We start from the raw sequence: 23873 nt of genomic DNA on the forward strand, positions 1-23873 counted from the left end.
TCCCCACGCGAGCAAACGATTTGCAGAATTGGCAGAAATATTACGTTCCGCGATTGTCAACTTTTATCACATATATTCCTACGCTGTTTACCAGCTGTTTCTTTATTAATGACAATTTTTTTATCTTTTTGTAAATTTTTGTGATCAGTTTTGATCCGTGATAGTAAATTGATATTCGAAAAGGGGAAATCCTTTTCAATAATCGAAACTATTCTAGAATAATATCGGGACTATATTCTAGTGCGGAGGTAATTATTTTTAGCTGCTTATTGATTGGCTGAGTGTGTCGCAACACTCGGGTCGTACGTCTGTCAATTTATGGTGAAATTTAATAGAAGTAAACAAGTAATTACTGCGGAATATGAACTATCTTATACACTTATTCTCAAGCATGGTCTTACATTACTAAATATTTAAGAGTTTTTAGTACATATTCTGTCCAGGAAAAAACAACTAAATTTCAAGTCAGAATCATATTTTTGATAGCTAGAAGCTATTTGCAAAAAACTGATGCCCTCAACCCCCTTTAAAAAACGGAAATTCTCAAGAGAAAATAAACAGACTCGATGGACTTTTCTGGGCAACTAATTTACAAAGCTTCTTTAAACAGTATTTTGAAACATTGTATTACTTGGTCCTTAGGTATAGGACGATATCGTATAGTTTAGCAGTTTATAAACACCACAACATTTACGATATTGCCCTGTATGTTATTTAAAGATGCCACATATATCTATTCTGTAAATTTGTTAATCATGATAAGCATTCACTAAATGTAAAAGTAACAGCAAAAAAAAAAACCCAACCTTTTGTTCATAAGGCTTGTCAATCTATATGAAAATCTGAGCTTTTTTGTGGTTAGCTTTCTTATTATGAAATTATGAACTAAAAGTAGGATTTTTATCATAGATATTTCTTGTAACCTGTCAAACGACAAAATTGACCAATCGTTAACAAGAAAACTTCATTTTCAACTAATCAGAAACTTAACTGTGATCATTTTCTAGAATCATCATCGGACATGAAAACTAAAAAAGCACTTGTAAATGATTTCTAAGAATTATTTGGCTCTAAACTTGCATAACATAAAATTGTGAAAGACATAATCATGCGGAACAGTTCCGATTGTCAACAACCAGCGCGATATCACCATGAGGGTTTAGGCTTATATTTAAAAATACATATTATCTTACCTTTAAGTATCAATGACAAAATGCAACAATTCACGGGCTCAATTTTATAACAGCATTACAGTTTACATTCCCATACTACTGTCATTGGATAGAAATACTACTGTCAGTGAGTAGCAATGAAAGTATATGTATACGCTTTAGTTAACACTGACATCAGGTTTAATGTCTTTACCCCACAAAAACTATTGAATAATCACCTAACCACAACATACTTAGTGCGTAAAACTCGTGACAACTCTTTAATCCGTTTGACGTCACTGATAACTATTCTATATTGATCGTTTTATTTTTGTTACAATTCGACATAATAAACCAACTCTTGTGGCTAAATCGATCTTCTATAGGAAAATATCATCAATGAAGTTAAAATGTCCTAATATGGTCAGAATACAACCGGTTCATTCTGCGTCTCCATGGTAATTTTGACGTTGCAATGACGTTGTTTTCAGACTACCAATCAACATCTGGAATAATTTACTATTCCATGATCAATCACAGGGTATATTGATCTGGAGGTGAACTTCTACGGAAGTCACTGGTCGTACACACAAAGACGTCATCACATTTTGCTACACCAATCTGATTAAATTAGTCTTAGAAACTTCTCTATAATTTTCTAAATACGAAATAACCGCTTTCTTGGATGACAAAAAGTAGGCTATAATAGGTCTAAGCCTTTAAAAACACTGTTTAAATTGAACATTTTATGCAATATTAAAGAGCATTATTACATTTTTATTTTACAATTATAAATGCATATTTCCACAAAAAATTGTAATTTGGGGCCCCTTGGAAATGTCAGTGTTTCATTTTGTACAATATGTGGGATTGTAGTGACCTCATAATGACCCCCAAGCTGACAATTTATTGGGTTTTTCTTTCAAGAATGATAAATAAAGATCTTGAAAGAAATATCTGTGACCGTCATATAGCCTATTACTCGTTGTCTACGTAGGCCTTATTCTATTTGTACTGACAATATACAAAATATGTAGTAACTGATTTTATGTTATGTTTATGTATACCAATGAATGGAATGCAGAAACTAGATGGTCCCTTGCATCTTCACATTGTCAAGTTCGTAATAGCTTGATTGGGACCGTGTGGAAAAGCTTGGCATTAACAAATGATGAAGTTTTCGGGTAAACTTGATGGCCATTTCCCCAACTTTATCTTCTGAAATGGTACCGACCTTTATGTTAAGCCTGAAACACATGATAACACTGCTCTTATAGTGTGGTGAATTTCCTGAACGTTTAAAGAGGAATTAGGCCCTAGATATATTTTTCATCAATGAAGCATTTTACGAAGTGAATCAATCTATTATTTCATTACATAGCCCATTACCACCCACTCAAAATAAGATCTGGAAATCAATTGCGTTTGATTCAAAAGTCCAGACTATTCTAGATCGTTTGACCTTCGCTGAAAATAATATGTATTATTTAAGTAGTTGAAAGACGGCTTGTTCCCGAAATGGAAACAGATTATTGATCGAAGATGTGCGAGAGCTCTAGAGATCTAAAAGACAATATTGAAATCAACGGAATGGCAGGAGTGACGTAGGACTTTGGATACTCAGAAAAGTGAACATTTTACATAGTAAACAATTATAAAGGGCAATTTAGGATTATAATAACTTATTATTAATCTATTATTTATCACAACTTCCCTTTTTAGATTTAAAAAATCGACCAATGCTTTCCTTGAAAGTACTTAAGTAAAATTGTGCTGTTTCACCGTATCATTAAACAGTAGAGTTATCTACAGTCACTGTAAAGTTTTAACAGTTGTGTTATCAACAGTCACTGTAAATATTATACAGTAGTGTCAACAGTCACTGTAAAGCTTATACAGTCTCATGAAAGCACTGGCCTAGGTCACAAAGTAAAGATTTATGATAAAACAAAGTGCAAGTTAAAGGTTAAGATAATTAGATATGTTAACTAAGGATGTCTCTGTAATACTATCTGTGGTAGTATCATAAATAGCTGAAAATATAAGAATCAACATTCTTCAATACTATCAATATCTTTTCATGTATCTATAAAAAAAAAAATAAGCATTAGTATGAATATTTATCGTAGGAAATTCAAAAGAAAAGAAGTCAGAAATTTAAAGGCTATTGAGGGTTAAGTCCACCATGGACTAGGATATTACTGAAATTTTTATTTCTTCTGTAAGCTATAACCAGTCTCTTGCTGTAGACATGAGGATATTGGTGTTGAAGATTCTGGTAGTGGCGTCTGATGATATGAGAGGTATTAGTGGTAGTATGATTGTAGGTGGTAACGAAGGGTATTATTTGGTTGCCGTTGAGTATTTAAGCCATTAAGATATACAGTTTGAAGTCCACCCAATAACTCTCGCGTTGTAATCTTCAAGCTTTGACTTGATATTCGACATAGGTTATATCTTTTCAATTGGCATGATCAACAAGTCTTCAATGGAATGGTCGGGTTGGTTAAAGTGATTGGAAATTGGTCTGTTTTTGCCATGTACTATGTCGTAACGATGGCCGCTAAAGCGAGTTCGCAGCGCGTTCTTTGTTTCTCCAATATACTGTATGTCGCATTTTTTTTACATGAAATTAGGTAATTCAGATTTTGGTCTCCGCATGAAATTTGGTCAGTCATTAGTGTTATATTGTTTATCAACAGTCACTATAAAGATTATACAGTAGATTCATTATCAGTCACTGTAAATATTAAACAGTAGTATTTTCAACAGTCACTGTAAAGATTTAACTGTAGTGTTATCTACACAGTCCTAACTGTTACTACCACTTGGCGGCCATTACAGCCAAAACTGGAATGTGATGGTTCATTACTCTTTGACAGATATGATACAAATTTATATTGCACCTTGTCCCCAATAGACAATATCTCACTAAGAAGGTACTATAACTTGACCAGTTCTTGGCACCCTGGTATTAGATTTCATGTTCTAAATTTAGTACAAGGTCTTTCTTCACTGGTTTAAATTTGAAATTTGGTTCTCTTGATCAAAACTCTGTTTGATTTCTTTTAAAAGAAGGTGGTCATAAAATTTGAGAAATCAGAATCCTATAAATCAGGAATCTTAACACACGAATCTGATCACTTTAGAAACACAATTTCTATATTTGATAAAATTTTACAATTTTTACGAAAGCTGCCAAGTTTTAGCATTCTGAAACCATAAAAAAAATTATTCAGATAAATAGAGGTGTCCTTCAAAATTATACTAAATAATAATTCTAGCGCATACTATTTCAATTTACTGAATTTAAAAGTTCAAATTGGGTATTCTGATTGATTTGCGATAATTTGACAGTACCTGGCGATATTTTTATGACAATGTTCGTAAAGGAAATGCATCCAAATGTCCAAATCTGTGTTCATAAAATTATCAGTATAAAATAGGGTTTCCCAAGTAAATGAGCTAAATTGCTGCTTTTCATGTCTGAAATTGCAAAAAGATCCATAGATCGTCGATGGGTCCCCCAGAAGGTGATGGGTATGGGGTGTTTTTAACGGCTAACAACATTTAATGTTGTTTACAGTAATTTACGGTAAAATACATTTAGACATAAACAGCAACTCATTGTGGAACATACACGCGTACTGGCAAACGTCGCAGCCTGATTAAGCGGCTGCAATGGAGTCCAGGTTTTTGTTATTTTCCTTTTTTTTGACTGTTTGCTCATATTGTTTTCAAAGTCTGTCGTATGCCAATTTGCAAGTGCTGATGCCCCACCAGTTGAAAAAAAAGTTATTGAATTATTTTAAAACAAGATACAAAAGAAACCAATGAGTTTATGGAATGGTTCTACAAAAAGTTGAATGAAGGTCAATGAGAAAAGTTGTTATAAGAGAGGTCATAAAGATGTGTATGTATGTAATATGATACTGGTCAAACATAACAGAACTAAATTTTGAAACTTTAATTGGGCAGATTTATTGTGGTGTTAAGACCTGATGACATATTGTTTACAGTAGACATACCAACTAATTATAGTCACTGGACCATGGGCAGTACAGAATACTCTTTTTTTGGTAGTAAAAGTTAGGACTGTACAGTCACTGGAAAGATTGAATTCATATCGGTATTTATTTCAATGGTAACATCATAAACAAGTTTTTGAGAGGATTGCATGGAAACTTTTTTGAATGAAACTTTGTAATACATGTACACTGTATACTCGTCTACTGCAAAAAAAAATCATTAAAAATATTATTTCTTTGACAATAGGCCTACACCTTGGGCATATTATGCAGTCTACTTAACTTAAAGCGTGTTTGTTTACTTATATGTCTTTCTAGTTTTACTAGGTACAATATATTTTAATTTATGTCTTAATATATTCTATTACGGTGTCACAGATATCACGATGTCCACTAAAAATAGACATTCTTAAATGTTTTTATACAGACATTCTGCAGACTTATTTTAATACTACTCCGTATCGAGACTTTGCCCTAGGCTAAGAGTTTGTCAATAAATAGAAGATTCGGAATTTTATCACAATGTATAGAGCCTAATATGTAATTTCTTACTGAGATTGGCGTAGCTACACAACTACGGGATTCACTATAACGGCGTCACAAAAATGGACTAAACCCATAACAAAAAAAAAGCGCCTTTGTTGGTTCTTTGAACATTTTCACAGTCATTGTTGATACTTGTTCATTTAAATTTATCATATACTCAGTAAAGTTTACCGTGTCTATTATATGGCCAGTAGGCCTAATGTTTACCAGTTTACCAGGATCATAGTATGACCAGTAAAGTTTACCAAGACCATAGTATGACCAGTAAAGTTTACCAAGACCATAGTATAACCAGTAAAGTATACAAGAATTACGAGTAATTTTGTAAAGTGAACTAGAATTATGACATCTTTAGTAAAGTTAGCTATACCCAATGGCTTTTGTATGATCAGTATAGAATTGATACAGAATAATAAAAATTAGTTCCATGGATATGATATGATAAGTAAGGTTTACCGGAGTAGAGATGTTATCAATTTACCATGGTTTGATATTATCATTGTAGTTTGGCAGAGTAATGATATGTTAAGTTAAGTCTTTGATATGACCAGTTTAACATGACCATGATATGGCCAGTGAAATTTACCATGACTATGATATGACCAGTAAAGTTTACCACATCTTTAATATAACCAGTGAAGTTTACCACATCTTTAATATAACCAGTGAAGTTTACCACATCTGTATTATAACCTGTGAAGTTTACCATGGCTTTGATATGGCAAGTAAAATTTACCATATGGCAAGAAAAGTTTACCACGTCTATGATATGACCAGTAAAGTATACCATGGCTATGATATGACCATTCAAGTTTACCATGAATATGATATGACCATTAAAGTTTACCACGGCTGTGATATGACCGGTAAAGTTAACCATAAGACCAGTAAAGTTTACCACGTCTATGATATAACCATTAAAGTTTACCATGGCTATGACCAGTAAAGTTTACCATGGCTATGATATGACCATTAAAGTTTACCATGGCTATGATGTGACCAGTGAAGTTTACCATAGCTATCTTATGGCAAGTAAAGTTTACCATGTCTATGATATGGTCAGTAAAGTTTATCATGGCTATGATATGACCAGACTAGTTTACCATATGGCAAGTAAAGTTTAACACATCTATGACATGATTAGTAAAGTTTACCATGGACACGATATAAACAGTAAAGTTAACCACGTCTTTGATATGACTAGTAAAGTTTACAACATATTTAATATGACTAGTGAAGTTTACTGGGGCTATGATATGGCAAGTAAAGTTAGCCATGGATATGGTATGACCAGTAAAGTTTACTAGAGTAGTGATATAATCAACGAAATTTACCAGGATCCCGATATATACAGTTTTTTTTTACCAGGATATATCCATTATGGTTTAAGTTTATACTTTAGGGAGTTTAATTTTTATGTTATGGCCTTAGCACCTAATTGCCCAACCCATCGCTCTACTAGTGTCAAAATAAACATGAAAACGAACATTACATTGATAAAGTTTATTCCTGTATCTAAGTTATAATGTAAACAGAAAGTATAACATTATTGTATAACTATTTTGTTAAAGTGGTGTCGGTTAGTACCAGTCCACTATCAGCTATATTATTAGTTCTCGTTAAGTGAATAAGAAGTAATACAAAATTTTCATGGTCATTGAACAACAAACTTTAGGCCTACTTAGCTGTTGAAGGACACTTTTCTGAGTATATATGACATATTTAATGCAGTGATAGATTCAAATACTTTTCCTATATTGACAAATTTAATTTAAGATATGATTGAACGTATCGTAATTTAAGTGCTAGTGCAAATATCATGATTTTTTAGATTACATTCATCAATGGGTTAGTAATTAGCTACTGATGTACAATGCCTAGGGCATAGAATAAGAACGTGACTCAAATCTTACTTTATAGCCTTAGTTAATTAATTAAAATTTGAAATATTTTCATCAATTTGAAGAAAGAACTGCAATTTGACCACACACCGTCCGTTATTGGCCAAGAGGCAAAAGTTCGCGAATGACCCAAGATTGATTAATTACTGAGGATATGGCGCAAACAGTAATAATAGATGTCATTATTACACAATTTTATGGTAAAAATCTGCGGCAATTATATAATAAAGTCGAATCATCGTGTAGCCTTTCTTCTAATACGGCTTTAAAAACCCAAATAAGCACAAAAAATTGCAGGCCTCATTAGATTATCCATTATTATTTTTGGTAACTTGTCGGCCTTGCTGACTGCTTTTCTGAAAATAGAATAATGAAGTGCCCTTTGCAGATTTTAGAAGGCACGAATTATGATGGAACGATTGGCTGATCAAGGGGCCTTCCCCTAGAAAATTTGGGAAGCTGGAGAATACATGTAACACGATTTTGGAAGTTTAGAATACATTTATCACTTTTTTATGGTCCATGCGGGAAGGGGGCATAACGCACAAATTAATGCTTAAATACGCCACTGTTCGAGATTCTAAACTTTTAATAAAGTTAGATTGCAGACGTACATTTACAAATGTGTTTGTCGTGACCATTTTGTTTTGCTTTCTTTGGGTAATAAGCTATGTAACCCGTCATAATTTAACAACAAATATGACTGGACATCGGTCAATTACAAACTCAAGAAGAACGAAATAAAAGTCTCAAACCAATAAATAAACCTACTTGTTTTTATTTTTCTTTAAATTCAACTAAACTCACGCGTGGGTCGGATATCCACGAAAACCCAAAAGCTGAAACAATACTTCACGTGGATTAAAAGGACCATCAAAAGCAAAACTAGTGCCTGATACCTGTAGAGAATGCTGGACATTTTTGTGTAAGACACGACAACATAACTGATCTTGTTCAGCTATGGAGGGTGTCTGGGCAAACCATCAGTAATTCCTTTAGTAATGTCTTGGTAACTTGGTGATCTTTCCAGCAAATAATCTAGCTAAAGAAGGATTAAAAGAGATTTTCGGGTAAACAATCCACACGAGGTATTGGGTAAACATTTTAACTAACTGCGACATTCTTTATATTGTATCATCTTCTTACTGGTATTCAATCATTGAACACGATACTATTTTCAAGCACTTACAACACACTAACAATTTTTCCATTTTGACCACAGAAAAATGTTAATATTCAAGCACAGTTATCTGTAGCTATATGAGCATCCATATTCGTTAACGGCCTACATGGGAAGCAGACTACTTATTTCCCTAAAAACGAGATAAAAAATGCGAAATTTGACAATTATTTTCGATATTTCCTAGTTCCTTTGCAGTTAATCAAGACAGTATTATAAATATTATAACCATGATAAATGTGATGTATGTAGTAAAGAATGACAATATTATAACCATGATAAATGTGGTAAATAGTACGTTTGTTGTAAAGAAAACAGTATTATAACCATGTTAAATAAGATGTCTGTAGTAAAGAAAGACAATATGATAGTCAGGATAAATATGATGTATGTAGTATATCAAGACAATATAGCCATGATAAATGTTATGTATGTGGTAAATGTTATGTATGTATAAAATATTATGTTTGTAGAATTAACATCAAAACAATATTTTAAGTATTATATATGTGATGAATGTAGTAAATCAAGACAAAATTATAACTATGGTAAATGTGATGTATGAAGTTAATCAAGTCACTTATTTTTGAATGTGTGATTCATTATTACCCAATGCTACATGCTGTGGTCTAGAAGCTCCTGAGCTTACAACAGACTGAAGATCAGTTAAAGCTATATAATTTATAAACCAGCTACAAGGAAGGGTAAAATATGTCTTGTGGAAGTCATCATCCCATACAACAAAAAAATTTTGTGGCAGTTTAACCCATTTAAACACTTTTTCATCAATTTTCACTAATACATATACGCATACCAAGTTTTAAGAAAAAATTTGGTCGAAAAGTATTTTTTGATTTAGTCACAGTTTTATTGTGACAACAAACTTAATTAATCCCATCAAGATTAATTCAAACTTATCCAATTTTGTCCAAATCAAATCATAATTAAACATACGCGTCAATTTTGGATGGACGTTCTGACAGATGCCCAGTATAATGTGGGCGTATTAAAACCTCTATGAAATGTATAACAATTTAACAACCAATCATTCAATCAATATTCACATAACATTAATAACAAAAAAAAAGATATTAAACAAAAATACTGAGCATTTCGTAGGATTTTTTAAAAATTATTTAATTAATTTATTAGTTTGTACATCACATTTATGTACAGATCAGATTTAAAACTGCTAAAAATATTGACAAATTAGTAATCAAAGTCTAATGTAAGGAATAATAATGATTGTCATGGGTAAAATTAAGAAAATATTTTTATTGTGACTTAACAGGCTTGAAAACATGCTGACAAAATAGAAATGCTATAATCTAAATCCTCCATTCTAAATACTGCAGCTATTGCACCAATTGAGACACTCCAAACAGTGTAATATATATTTGGGAGCAGTTGCCCATCCATGACATATTCATGATAGACTTCCTAAAAACTTGCACCAACATTTATTATAACATTTCTGAACTGAATAAAAATAAACACTAGTTATAATATCATATATCTTATCCAAATAAATGAGCAGAAACCGGGTCACTTCTAAACTAAGATATTAAAAGTATAATCTTTACAAAGATAGAATGTTTGAACAAGTGATGATGTTTTGCAGATTTTTTCCAAAATGTTGATCTTTATTAATCCAATGTTATACAAAAAGTAAAATTTGTCAGAGGTCATCTGGTGAAGTGTTTTCAGGTACAGTGTATCTTGGACCATTGATCTGAAAATACAGTAACGATTAAAGGGACCTAACTACATCTGAAGAGTTGCTTTAGTTCACCAACTCTACTTGTTGATGTTTAATGCATTTTAATAGATCTGATGAAGTGCTGCCGTTTGTTGAGTTTGAAACAATTAAACAGACATAAACATACCTTATGAGGCAGTGAAAATTTTCAGAAGTGAAATAATCAAATAAGAAAGTTGCATTATTACTATGGGTCAGATAATTTTTCATTCTCAGATTAGGAAGCTAGAACCAAGGCCTTCTGACAAGATGACAGAAGTAGTTGTAGCAATCAAGCAGATAATAACATACCTTAGTATCATAATCTAGAACAAAGTTAGGTATATCTAGTTGATCTGGAGTTATTTTAGAATATAAATACTGAACACATTTAACAATCTGTAACTTTGATTTTATATCTGTGGCTGTAAATGTTGTAAAGAACCATGTAGCTAACTGAAATATTTAAACATATATATTTATACCATATATTAAAGAAATTAATAAATTGGATGATCACCCTACTTTCCTTAGACGTTTTTGTCAGCCAATGTGATTTGATTTCAATTTGCTAGAACGATTTGGTTCAATTTCGATTAAACAAGCATTGATCTACAAATACGAATTTGATATTGGCAATTAGGCAATATGGCTGCTTCCACTGACAAAAAAAAAAGTCATCTCTGTTGGTTATTATTATTGTTGAACTTCCACATGCAGCCATCTTTAAAAAGTCTAATATAATTTTTAACCACCTCCCGGGACGATTAGCCTAATCTGTTTAGATTATATATTGCTATACTAAAATATAGATACATTAATTTGGTTTTCATTTTGGTACTCTATGAAAACTTATGTAGAACTAAGTACTAAACACAAACCTTAGTCCACCATGTTGGATGAACAATATAAAAAGCTTTTAAATGTTTTCTAAATCTGTAGAAGAAATGAAATAAATAACTAACAAATATTAATTATCTCCTACATCAACTACTCAATTACAGCAGCATTTTACAGCAAAACAAAAATTCTCCTGCTTCTGTTTAAGAATATAAAAGCTTAAAACTATAGCAAATGATTTTCACAGTCTGTAAAAAGATGGCTATAAGATATATTGAAAACTTACTTGTAATCTAAGAAGTTATAGGCTAATTTAAGATAAGCCATTGGTATATGATTTTGATTGGATGTTAATGTATGATAATAAATCACCACATAGTCATTGTCTGCTACTGGATCCATAACTCGTATTAAATATAATAAAGCCTATAATATACCACAAGAAATTGAAATGAAGTAATTCTCCTTCTCAGAAGCAATTGAAGATAGACCAGAGACAGAAAATTGTTTCTTGTAGTATAAAGCCTAAACAATAAAGCCTATAATATACCACAGGAAATTGACATGAAATAATTCTCCTTTACAGTAAGCCAGAAAATTTGCTTCTAGTTACACTGTAATCAGTAGACTTCAATATAAACAAAGATAGCTTGCCAGGCAAGGTAATATACGCCCACTGACAGCTTTGATTTCAAATAAAAATATTTGGCAGTACAGTAACAATTACCAGTATGAGATATTCAACCTTCAGATATAGCCTTCTTTTGAACTTTTTGAGGCGATAATGAATCATATTACGAAGTTTCATCAAAATCTGTCAAGAATTGGGCCTTCTAGAGTGTTTACATTCTAAAACTTAAACGCGTTTTTAAGAACAAGGTAATAACTCATACTAAATATTTTTCGATTTTTACTAACATTCATATCAAGCTTCGTCCAAATCCATCAAGAATTGTGCCTTCTAGAGTGTTTACGTGCTACAAATTGAACGCATTTTCGAGAACACGGGCAATAACTCATACAGTCAAGTAACCTAATTTCATGCTAACTTATTTTTCGTGCATTTCCGGAAATGATTAATAATTTACATGTGCGACCTCCGCATTTGCTTGTTTTGATAAACATGGGTTTTTTGTTCAATATCAGCTAGTAGAATTCAGTAGTTTCAAGCAAGGTAAAATGTGTTAATGTATACTTGTATACAAATACAAAATGGCGGATTTCAGTTATTACCAAAGGTCACTATTTTTATTGGCCGAATTTCACTATAATAAGCGGTAATCGGATTTCCAAGTGTCGTCGGATAGAATGTAGTCCAAGGAATGAAGTCACATGATCAACTAGCAGATTCCGTGTCAGCAGAAAATTTCTATGGAACACATAGTGGGCCATATTCTTACGTTGTTTCAGTGAATTAGCAATAAATCACGCTACGTATCTTATTTTGTCAGTCACTATTTTTTTTAAAATCATGGTTCTTTGATAGAAATTGTCAGTAGTTATAATGAATTGATATGAAAGATAAATACTAAGAGAAGTTAATTATACCACCAGGTAACCATACAACGTGTTTTTCTAGATTTATTTATAGATCAAACATTGTACACGAAAATAGTTGACGCATTCTGCCGCCGTTACCGAGTTGGTTGCTCATGAAATATGGGTCAAAGTGAAGGATTTATAAAGAAAATCGAAACAAACCAATTTTAATATCTGAGAAAACATCTAAGACATAAAAAAAAAAAATTGTTTTTTTAACTTTGACGAAATTCGGTGTTGAATCCTTATATCCACGAAAATAGGTTACACCACTGTACTAAATATTTTTCATTTTTCTGATTTTCAATAGGGTTCATCCTTGGGTGATTACTAACACTCATACCAAGTTTCATCTAAATCTGTCAAGAATTGTGCCTTCTAGAGTGATAACATACTAAAAATTGAACGCATTTTCAAGAACAAGGGCAATTACTCATACTAACTGTTTTTCGGTTTTTCTGATTTTCAATAGGGATCATCCTTGGTTGATAACAAACATTCACACCAAGTTTCGTCAAAATCTGTCAGAATTGCGCCTTCTAGAGTGTTTACAAGCGTTTCAAGAACAAGGGCAGTAACTCATACTAAATATTTTTCGATTTTTCTATTTTCAATACAGCACGATATAAAAATCTCGTACCAGCAATGCTGTTAAAATCTTCTGATTTGGATCTCTTTAATAATCTTTCATATCTGAAACAAATTTCAAACAATTTTATAGCTGGTACTTCTTTGTACTTACACCACATGAAATAAGGAATAAATATACCCAAATTCAACTTGTCCAAGATCTTTTAAATGTAACCCTACAAACTACATTTTATAAAAATCTCTTTTGCATATACTAGCCAATTGTTGACTGACATATCGCTGAACAAACGGACAGGGGCGACAGCAATATACATCCACATTAGTATGTGAGCATATAAAATATAAAGTCAAACCTTCTCTGTATTTCAATCTTCCGTACATCTGCAGCATTTTTCCCATACAGTGCACCTTGCTTCACTGAATCTGGATTTTCTTCCATGCTTGCAAAAGGATGATGTCCTACATCCAGCGCAGTAGAAGTACAAAATTGTCGATTTAAATCAATTGTCTCTTCAAAATCTCCATGACCATCTCCTGGAGTAAAAACAAGTACTAGCTAGCTCTATCTGTGGTAGAGATGCAGGATTTAAAGAATGTGTAAATTAAAATTGAATATGGTTTGCAAAAAATGATCAGTGGCTTTTATTGACTTTTAACTCTGTTTAATTGTTTTTTTCACTAATCAAAACTACCAAAGTTCTTTCCTGGTGGTAATAAAACCACGTTGAACATTAAAATACTTAAATATGCATGGATGTACCAGGTCTTTGACCTTGCAAAGATCAAGTTGTACATTGTTGAAAAACCTGAATCTTCATCTAATCGAAAGAGCCAAATATCGTTATGCAAATTGCTGTTCGAATATGAAAGTATTTGTTGGATGGATAAGTTTAAGGCCATGAAAGGGCGAAAACTGATAAAAAAGATGGCTTGCCAGGCAAGGTAACATACGCCCACTACCAGCTGTCAGAAATGATAACAAAGTAACAAAGTCTGTAGTGGTTTAATATGTGAAACCAATCATCCTATTTTTACTAATTTCAAGCTTTACTGAGATCTCATAATAAGTTTCATCAAGATCGTATAAAAAATGTAGTCTCCATCAGGCCTACAAGCCAAATTAGACGCATTGAATTAATTCAAGGGCAATAACTCCAAAACCGTTCACCCGATTGTTACCAATTTCATCTTGACTGAGATCTTGTCCATATATACATGCATACAAAGTTTCACCGAGATCAGATAAAAACTGCACCCTGTATCATGACTACAAGCCAAATTTGTAGGGTTTTACAAAATAACTCCAAAACCATTCATCTGATTATAAACTGTAGTCTATAGCCTGCCTAAAAGCCAAATTTTACTAAGTCAAGGGCAATAACCCTGAAATCGTTCATCCAATTATTACCAACTTCAAACTTAACCGATAATTCATCAATATATTCATGCATACTAAGTTTCATCAAGATGGTATCAAAATTGTAGCGTTCTTTGGGCATACAAGGCAATTTTAACGCAATTTTACTATGTCAAGGGAAATAACTCTGAGACTGATTATCCGATTATTACCAATTTTAAACTTTACTGAAATCACATCAATATGTACATGCATACTAAGTTTCATCAAAATTGGATAAAAATTGCAGCCTTTATCGTGCATACAAGCCAAATTTAACGCGTTTTTACTAAGTCGAGGGCAATAACTCTGAAACTTTTTATCCAATTATTACCAATTTCCAATTTGACTGAGATCTGATGAACATATACATGCATACAAAGTTTCATCAAGATTGGATAAAAATTGCAGCCTTTATCGTGCATACAAGACAAATTTAACGTGTTTTTTACTAAGTCAAGGGCAATAACTCTAAAACCGTTCATCCGATTATTACCAATTTCAAACTTGACCGAGATCTCGTCAATGTATACATGCATACTAAGTTTCATCAAGATCAGATAAAAATTGCAGCCTTTAATGAGCATACAAGCCAAATTTAACTATTTTACTATGTCAAGGGCAATAACTCTGCGACTAATTATCCGATTATTACCAATTTTGAACTGTACCTAGATCTCATCAATATATACATGCATACTAAGTTTCATCAAGATCAGGTAAAAATTGCAGCCTCTATCGTGCATACAACAGGACGGATGGACGGGGCGACGGCAATATACGTCCACATTTCCATGTGGGCGTATAAAAAGCATGTATTTCAGCAACAAAATAAGTTTAAACCGATTTGAATGTCCTGTGCAAGGTTCAGATTACATAAACTAAAACTTTCTATACTGGATGTATAACTTACTATAAGCTGCAAAAGCAGGTTTATCTAAAATTCTTATCTGTCTTTCAAGTATGACTGGTTCTCCATTTTCATTGCCTACATCACTGGGTAAATTACTTATAGCATATTCTTCTTCTTTAGAATTTCTTGGGAAATATAGTGGTAGTACATGGTTATAAATATCCTATAAATGAACCAATGGTAAAAGATAATTACATGATTGTACATGAATGTCTATATTTTAAACGGCCGTGGTTTACAACTTTTTGGCGTTGTTTTGAATATGTAGCCTAAATAATCTTCAGAAGTACTAGAACTGTACAAAAATCAAATAATCCCTTCAATACATGTAAACTTAAAACTAGAATTTTCACTTTCTATTTCTATATATATAATATATATCTGTCTTTTCTCAAGACAAGACGACTCATCCTTTAAACTTTCAAATGTGGATAATTCTGGACACAACTGTGAGTTGTGAACACTTTTACTAATTACTTTAACTAAAAAAAATTCTCAATTAGGGAACATTGGTCAAACGGATGATGAACCCTTTCAAGTACATAAACGCTCATTCTGTATGATGCTTTAAATTTCATTTGCTTGATGGATAAATTGTGAACATTGAAGATACCTACCAGATTTTCATCATTACACACTAATACTACTATATCAAAACTATTTCCAAACTTTTCTAAAAATCTTCTTATTGTTCCTGTAAAGATAAACAAGTTACATTTCTCAACCATTATTTATTATCAAACTGTCATGTAATTTAATTTTTAATTATCATTGATTTAAATTACAACTATGTTAACAAGAATATTCAAGATTATATAAAGTATAATATGGTCATAAATATGAATTATGTGTACTTACTACAGGCTATATGAGCACCACTATCGGGGGGATAACCACGTCTTATTGTATGTATACATGTTATAGCTATTGTTCTTATATTGTTTTCTCTAGAAAAAAAAATACATAAGAATTATTTCAATACCGTTGTCTCTTGATATATATTCTCTACTCAAATGTTGTGTATAAACACCATTAAATATCTTTTATTCATAAACATTATTTTAAACAAAACTTGATCAGGTTCTGTTACGATGTATTTAAAAGTTGACAAGCCCCTATCAATATTGCAAACTTACTTGGCTATTTGTAATGAATTTCTATAACAACTGTATAAAGCACTTTCAGCAGCTGTTAAATATTTAATATTAAATCTAGGCCCAACTGTATGTATAATAAATCTTGAAGGAAGACCATAACCTTTAGTTAACTTAGCTTCACCGGTTTTTATCACTGAAATTAATCATAATGAAGATAAGTTTTGGTATATAGGGACATACCGATAATATCTGAGATGAGTTTGCACTAGGCATGATTTGGAAAAACTGTTTCTATTTGTGATCTATCAGCACTGAAACTTTTGTTAACACATTTGTAAGTTATTGTCTTCCATGATATAATAAAGACAACATTATAATTTCTGATTTTTGAGTGAATTTATGTTATCTTGCAAAGCAAACTATCTTTTTAAAGGAATACTACCTCTTAAAACATACAATTAAAGGTCTCAAACTCGGTAAACAAGTGTTAACTTATATATTCATCAGTGGTCTTACCAGGTGTCATGACTAAAGAATATTATCTCTATATATCAGATACATCTAATAAACTAAATAATTATTGAAACACGCTTCTAAGCTAGTCAGAAACATGTACCTCTATTCCAGCCTATGATGGATATTTTGGCAGTAGTCAGCTGGGGTAGAGTCAGAAACAAAAACTGTTAAACAGGGATTTTTCACACATACGAAGATGCATTTTTTCAAACATAATGTTATATTACCTTTGCAATGATTGTTGGTCATCACTGTAACTTTTGTTTTGTTAGGCTCTTGAAACTTTTGGCTGCACACACAATTTTAAATGCCCTCTTGAGATCAGTTCCAAGGATCTTTTTATATATTTAAACTACAATACCTTTGATATCAGACTGTATTTCTTTATATAGATCAGGACCAGCTTTTTGAAATATCAAATCACTTTCAACACTTCTATCATTAAGTTTTTCATTCGTTGTATGTACAATACCATGAGTATTTAATAAACTAATATCACCACTCCTTTAAAATAATGATCATACAGTTCTGATCATAAGGGGTAGAAAGAGAACCCTACTCATTACACCAAGGCTGAAGTTTTAATTTTAGATTTTTAGATGCTTGAGATTTTAAGTTCAGATTCTCAGTAAAAAAATAAACTATGACCATTGTTTGAGAAGGATTATTATTCTGAATAAGAAATAGGCTTAAATGAATCTCACCAAACACAGAGTTTCCCATTTAGATCCTTTCTCCATGGAAATGGTGACTGTTTCTCTTCATCACCTGATTCTCTTGGAGTATATTCTGGAAGTTGGGTTAAGTTCCATTTGGTTAATGAGTCTACATCAATAACATCATCTCTGGCGCCTAATGGATCCATACTTTTATCATTTAACTTACATTACCATACAAATTATACTGCTCATCTAAAATAAATTCAAAATTATCATGGCAAGTGCAACTAATAAAATTACCTGCACACTGCCTAAATAGTTAAATGAAGATTAAACACAATAAAAGAGTAGTATATTTTTCTTTTTCATACTGAAAGTTCGTATCATTTACATGAGATTTAGCATATGAAAAATCATTTTTTAAGTTTCAATTGTTTGACTAAAATCAATGCTGTACTATTTAATCTCAGATATACTATTTAATCTCAGATATATAATCACAGACTTAACTTAATTAATATAGTGACAAAGCAAATTGAGACAGGATTATGGTAATTAACTAATTAATCATTATTATCAATTACCCCTAAATTAATCCACTTCTAGTTTATTGCAGAATTGAGATCATCATATTAATTTTCATTCAAATTAAACCTTAATTACAATATATAATTATAATAATACAATCAATCATATATTAAATCTTATTTTGAATATATATAATTATATATTATTTCAAAATATTTGAACAACAGAGGCCTTGTTATCATTGTTAATCATTCAAACTATATTCAGATTCGACCAACACATTTTTGCATGTCAAATGTATTTTTAAATGCCCAAATGTCTCCATGTAGATATATATAGTTCCAACTGTCTGCTTTCTCCTGAAATTCTCAACAATCTTCAGCTTTTCACTGATTTTAACATTTAAAACATACTTATGCATAATACATAGACATAAATGAAGGAAAAATGAGTAAAAATGTGTACCCTCAGTTTAAATCGTGAATGTGCATTTTTAACAATGACTGTAAGGGAATGTTGAATACGAACCTTTTTACGCAATGTATATTTAGCTGTGAACCTGTGATGCTTACTTTTTCGATATTTTGCTGGCACTTCCGTTTACCCGTGAGGCCATGAATAGTAAAAAAACGTTTAAAAGCCAAGGAAATAATGCCAGATGAAGAGTCCATAAAGGGTCTCCAGACGCAAAAACTATTCATAAAGTCCCTTTTGGTCGAAATATTTCAACATATGACTATACCTACCACATAACCCTTAACAAGTCACAACATTAGATCGTTAGATTTTCAAAGTTTTTTACTGCACATGGGTAAACGTATGTGTCAGCATAATAGCCAACAAGAACCTCCGTTCATGGCTAAATATCCACTATGAACATTTATAAGCTTATTAAAGAGACTCAGGCAGCAGTGTTGTGATATGAGTAGGCCTACCGGTAGTAGAATATATTTGATTTCATTTTCATCCATATTTAAAAATAAAAACTTTTCCAGTGGTTAACATTTTCATCAGCACAAAGGCAGCAAATGACTCTCACTCTCAGTAGTATTTTGTAGTTGATATTTTAATTCATTTGGAAATGATTGCCAAGTTTCAATTAAAAAATATACAGTCGAGTAACCTAATTTCGTGGAAACCTATTATTCGTGGATTTCGGGAAATGATTAATAATTTACATGAGCGACATTGCGCGACCTCCGCATTAGTTTGTTTTAATAAACATGGGTTTTCTCTACAATATCAGCTAGTAAAATGAATTCAGTAGTTTCAAGCATGGTAAAATGTATTAATCTATACTTTGACAAATACAAAATGGCAGATTTCAGTTATTACCAAACGTCACCATTTTTTATTGGCCGAATTTCCTTATAATCCCAAGCGGTAATCGGAATTCCAAGTGTCGTCTGCTAGAATGTAGTCCAACGAATGTAGTCACGTGATCAACTAGCGGATTCTGTGTCAGCAGAAAATTTCTATGGAACACAAAGTGGGCCATATTCTTATGTTGTTTCAGTGACTTTTAGCAATAAATCACGCTACATATTTTGTCAGCCACTATTTTTTTTTTAAAATCGTGGTTCTTTCAAGGAATTGTCACTAGTTATAATGAATTGATATTAAAGATAAATACTAAGAGAAGTTAATTATACCACCCGGTATAACCTTTGTTTGTAGACTAATTTATAGATCAAACATTGTACACGAAAATAGGTGACGCATTCTGAGTTGGTTGCTCATGAAATATGGGTCAAAGTGAAGGATTTATAAATGAAATCGAAACAAACCAATTTTAATTATTTTGTAAAATATCTGAGGAAACATCTTAGACATAAAAAAAAAATTGTTTTTTTAACTTTGACGAAATTCGGTGTTGAATCCTTATATCCACGAAAATAGGTTACACCACTGTAGTTGTTATTGGTCAGAGAGTAAAATATCCAAAGAACTGGGACTAGATTATAAAAAGTACGATAATGAATGAAGATGAGTAAAAGGATAAAGAAACAGCTGTAGATCTAGATACTTTGATAATTATGAATTTATTTACAGCTTTTACATTTTTACAAACAAACCTGTAATTTTGTTTTGCAAAAACAATTCACGCCATTTTGACTCTATACTTCTGTCATGTGATACTTATCATGGAAAAATAGACTCTTCGACGTCTTTTGAAATGAAAATGTATTGATCATCTTTACTTTTTATACGATTCGATACGGTTACACCAGGTTAAGTAGATTATTGATATAATCAAATGTAAGTAATCCGAATTTATTGTATTTTTATATGATTACTCTAAACACCTTTCATACCTTACTAAATAATGAGAATAGTCCACTGTGTTTGGTAGTAACCTCCCTTTACAAATATGGTTGCTCAATGTAAACATTCCAGAACGTGTTGACAACTTAGAAGGACATTTTGCAATTTACAGGAATATTTGTATCTGAAAATGGCTAAAGTCATATCACAGGAAACTTTTGATGATGTTGTACGAGAAAATATCTCAGATTTTGACATGAGTGTTGAAGATGCTATTGATGACGCAGTAAGTCAGTTTGAGTCACAGGGAGTAAATCTACTGAATATTATCAAAGAACCAAGTTTGTTTACAAGTGGTGGTGATCAGACAACCCATGAAGTTGTAGTGGCGATTGAAAAAATAACAAATTGTTTAGAAGGTAAAACAACTGATGGGCTGAAAGATTCCCTTCAAAAATTGAAATCTGAATGTGACACAGATTTGGCCAGAAGATGTCTTGCAGGTAAAAATGGAGCTTATCCAGTCTTAATGAAAGCCTTGGATATTTATAAGGAAGAGCCTGTATGGCTGACTGACATCTTAAATACATTTTGTTCTCTGGTGAATGGTCAACCTGATTTATTAGATGAAGAAGGTGTAACTAAATTAGTAAGCTATGTTACTATATTTCCTGTTTCTCTGAAACCTTTAGTTATAAAACTTATTGGTTTTCTGTGTGTTAAACATGAACAAAATCGTCAATTATTTGTCCTTAATGACATTATCAACTCCTTATCTGAATTACTAGCTGAATATAAATCTCAACCTGATTTAGTTAAAGAGATATGTGTTGGTTTTCGAGTTTTAACATTGGATGATGATATTAGAGTTCCATTTGGAAAAGCTCATGAACATGCTAAGATGATTGTTACTGAAGGAGATGCCCTGAAGAGAATCATCGATGTTTGCAAGGATTATTGTGAAGATTCTGTAGTCTTAGGAGAATTATGGTCTACACTAGGATGTTTAGCTGTTAGAGATGAATTCTGTAGAGAAGTTTTAGACATGGGAGGATTATCATTGATTTTAAATTCTTTTGAAAGTAATATCAATGATAAGAATTTAACTCGTAAATGTTTATCTGTTATGAAAGCTCTAGCTGGGAATGACACTGTTAAAGTATCAATTGTTAAGTCTGGTGGAATTGAATTAATTGTAGCTGCAATGACCAAACATCAAACTAATGCATTCATAGCTGAGGCAGGATGTGCTACATTAATGACCGTGGCTTTAAGAAATCCAGGCAATTGTGAAAAAATTATGGAATGTAATGGCCATCAAGCTATAGTACAAGCTATGAAGATACACCCTACAAGTAGTGGGGTGCAGAAACAGGGATGTATGGCATTAAGAAATATTGTAGCTAGATCAAGACAACATTGTGATGCTATAACAGAGTTAGGGGTTGAAGATGTGATTAATAAAGCTAGAACACGGCATAATAATTTAGAAGATGAAGCAAAAGCTGCCTTGAGAGATTTAGGATGTAAAGTGGAATTGAGGGAACAATGGAAAGGAGAACATGGGTCTCTGGTTTACTGATGATACTAATATCTATAAGCCAATAATTATTTATTCTATACGCAAATTTGTGAAATCTGTATTTGCAAAATGTTTTATCTCTTCATAACATTGCATAACATTTACATATTTCTCAATCTGTAATAAATGATATAATCTAGACTATAGAAGTTTTGATAGAGGTAATGATGTCTTGACATAATATAAAAGGAAACACAAGGGAATAAATTATAGTTTAACACACTTCTTTCATAACAAAGTTTTAACACAATATACATGTGCCGTCATCAAATGAAATGAAGGAGGGAGTATACATGGGAATATAAAGCAAGAAAAGGAAGGGGGGGAGCCATGGAGTAGAAAGGCAGGTAATAACAAAACAACAACAATGAAGCTAAGACAATAGCACTTTGTTATTAAAGATGTTTGTTTCCTGTATGTGCTCTCAACTTCTTAATGTCATTCAAATATTTTCCTGACACAATGTTGTAAGCTTATTGATGCAAGATATAACAGTACAAGCTCTTTATCAAATACAATAAATTCTATGTCTGAGACCAACATGTACTCATGGGCCATTAGTTCAATTAACTTACTGGATCAGTGCTTATGTGGGACAGGTTGGTCAAATAATCAGGTCTCTTGGAAATTGGGAAAATATGCAAGACAAAGGTTGGTACTATGGTTCTTCAACTTGAGACAAAGTGGAAAGGTTGATTTCAAATTATCTTTACTGACAGCTCACAACAAGACTAACCAGCCAATTGATTCATGTTTGCGAAATTTATTCTTCATGTAATAAATACACAATGAAACAGTAACATAATATCAACAAATATACACAACAACTCTGACATTAAAAAGAAGAGGATAACAAATAACACAGACACTTCCAAATTCTCACAGGAATATGACAAGCTGACAATAACACAGTTATATCAGTGTCAAAAACCTACTGTAATAGTACATTCAGATATTTATCACTGTTTTATTCCTATGTAAGAATAACAGTGTAACTGATTACTAATACCAGCTTTATTTAATTGACAAACCATTTCTATGGTGACCAAAGCAGTTTATTCTATTGCACAGACAAAAAACTTAAAGATGGGTTCCCTTATTTTCATTTATGAAAATGAAAATGCTAATGCTTATATAAATAGATAGTAGAGGTGTTCTAATGATTTGGAAAAATACCAGTTTGTCTCACATGTCCGTAATTAGTTCATAATTAGCTAAATTACCTGCAGAATTCCAATGAGTGACCGATCAAGAAAGGTCAAAAGGTTTATCCAGACTGTACATACATGGACATTTATGATTGGTTAAAGCTCTTAATTATATGCAATAAGAACATAATGATATGATTAAGAATACATGTTAATTCATTAGAAACACCAATTGATACAATAGTTTGCTTAATT

At 31.9% G+C, this 23873-nt stretch overlaps 3 protein-coding genes across 3 annotated transcripts; 1 reads left to right on the top strand and 2 right to left on the bottom strand.

Moving 5' to 3' along the window:
• Window positions 1-3139: 3139 nt before the first annotated feature.
• Window positions 3140-6656, bottom strand: LOTGIDRAFT_161802 (hypothetical protein; the record flags this gene model as incomplete). Its single annotated transcript, XM_009057699.1, has 2 exons — window positions 3140-3184; window positions 6312-6656. 2 exons carry the CDS (start codon window positions 6654-6656, stop codon window positions 3140-3142), a joined length of 390 nt encoding a protein of 129 aa, XP_009055947.1.
• A 3170-nt stretch (window positions 6657-9826) lies between these two features.
• Window positions 9827-20746, bottom strand: LOTGIDRAFT_232697 (hypothetical protein). The gene is made up of 13 exons (XM_009057700.1): window positions 20699-20746; window positions 18141-18347; window positions 17798-17940; window positions 16960-17113; window positions 16682-16770; window positions 16441-16517; window positions 15824-15986; window positions 13868-14048; window positions 13541-13616; window positions 11671-11810; window positions 11426-11480; window positions 10857-11000; window positions 9827-10538 (listed from the first exon to the last, which is right to left on the bottom strand). Exons 2-13 carry the CDS (start codon window positions 18299-18301, stop codon window positions 10485-10487), a joined length of 1437 nt encoding a protein of 478 aa, XP_009055948.1. The 5' UTR covers window positions 18302-18347; window positions 20699-20746; the 3' UTR covers window positions 9827-10484.
• Window positions 20747-21030: 284 nt separating this feature from the next.
• Window positions 21031-22611, top strand: LOTGIDRAFT_189885 (hypothetical protein). The gene has a single exon (XM_009057701.1). It carries the CDS (start codon window positions 21079-21081, stop codon window positions 22468-22470), a length of 1392 nt encoding a protein of 463 aa, XP_009055949.1. The 5' UTR covers window positions 21031-21078; the 3' UTR covers window positions 22471-22611.
• Window positions 22612-23873: the final 1262 nt, after the last annotated feature.

The sequence above is a fragment of the Lottia gigantea genome (assembly GCF_000327385.1).
Source record: "Lottia gigantea unplaced genomic scaffold LOTGIsca_31, whole genome shotgun sequence".
NCBI classification, from domain to species: Eukaryota; Metazoa; Mollusca; class Gastropoda; family Lottiidae; genus Lottia; species Lottia gigantea.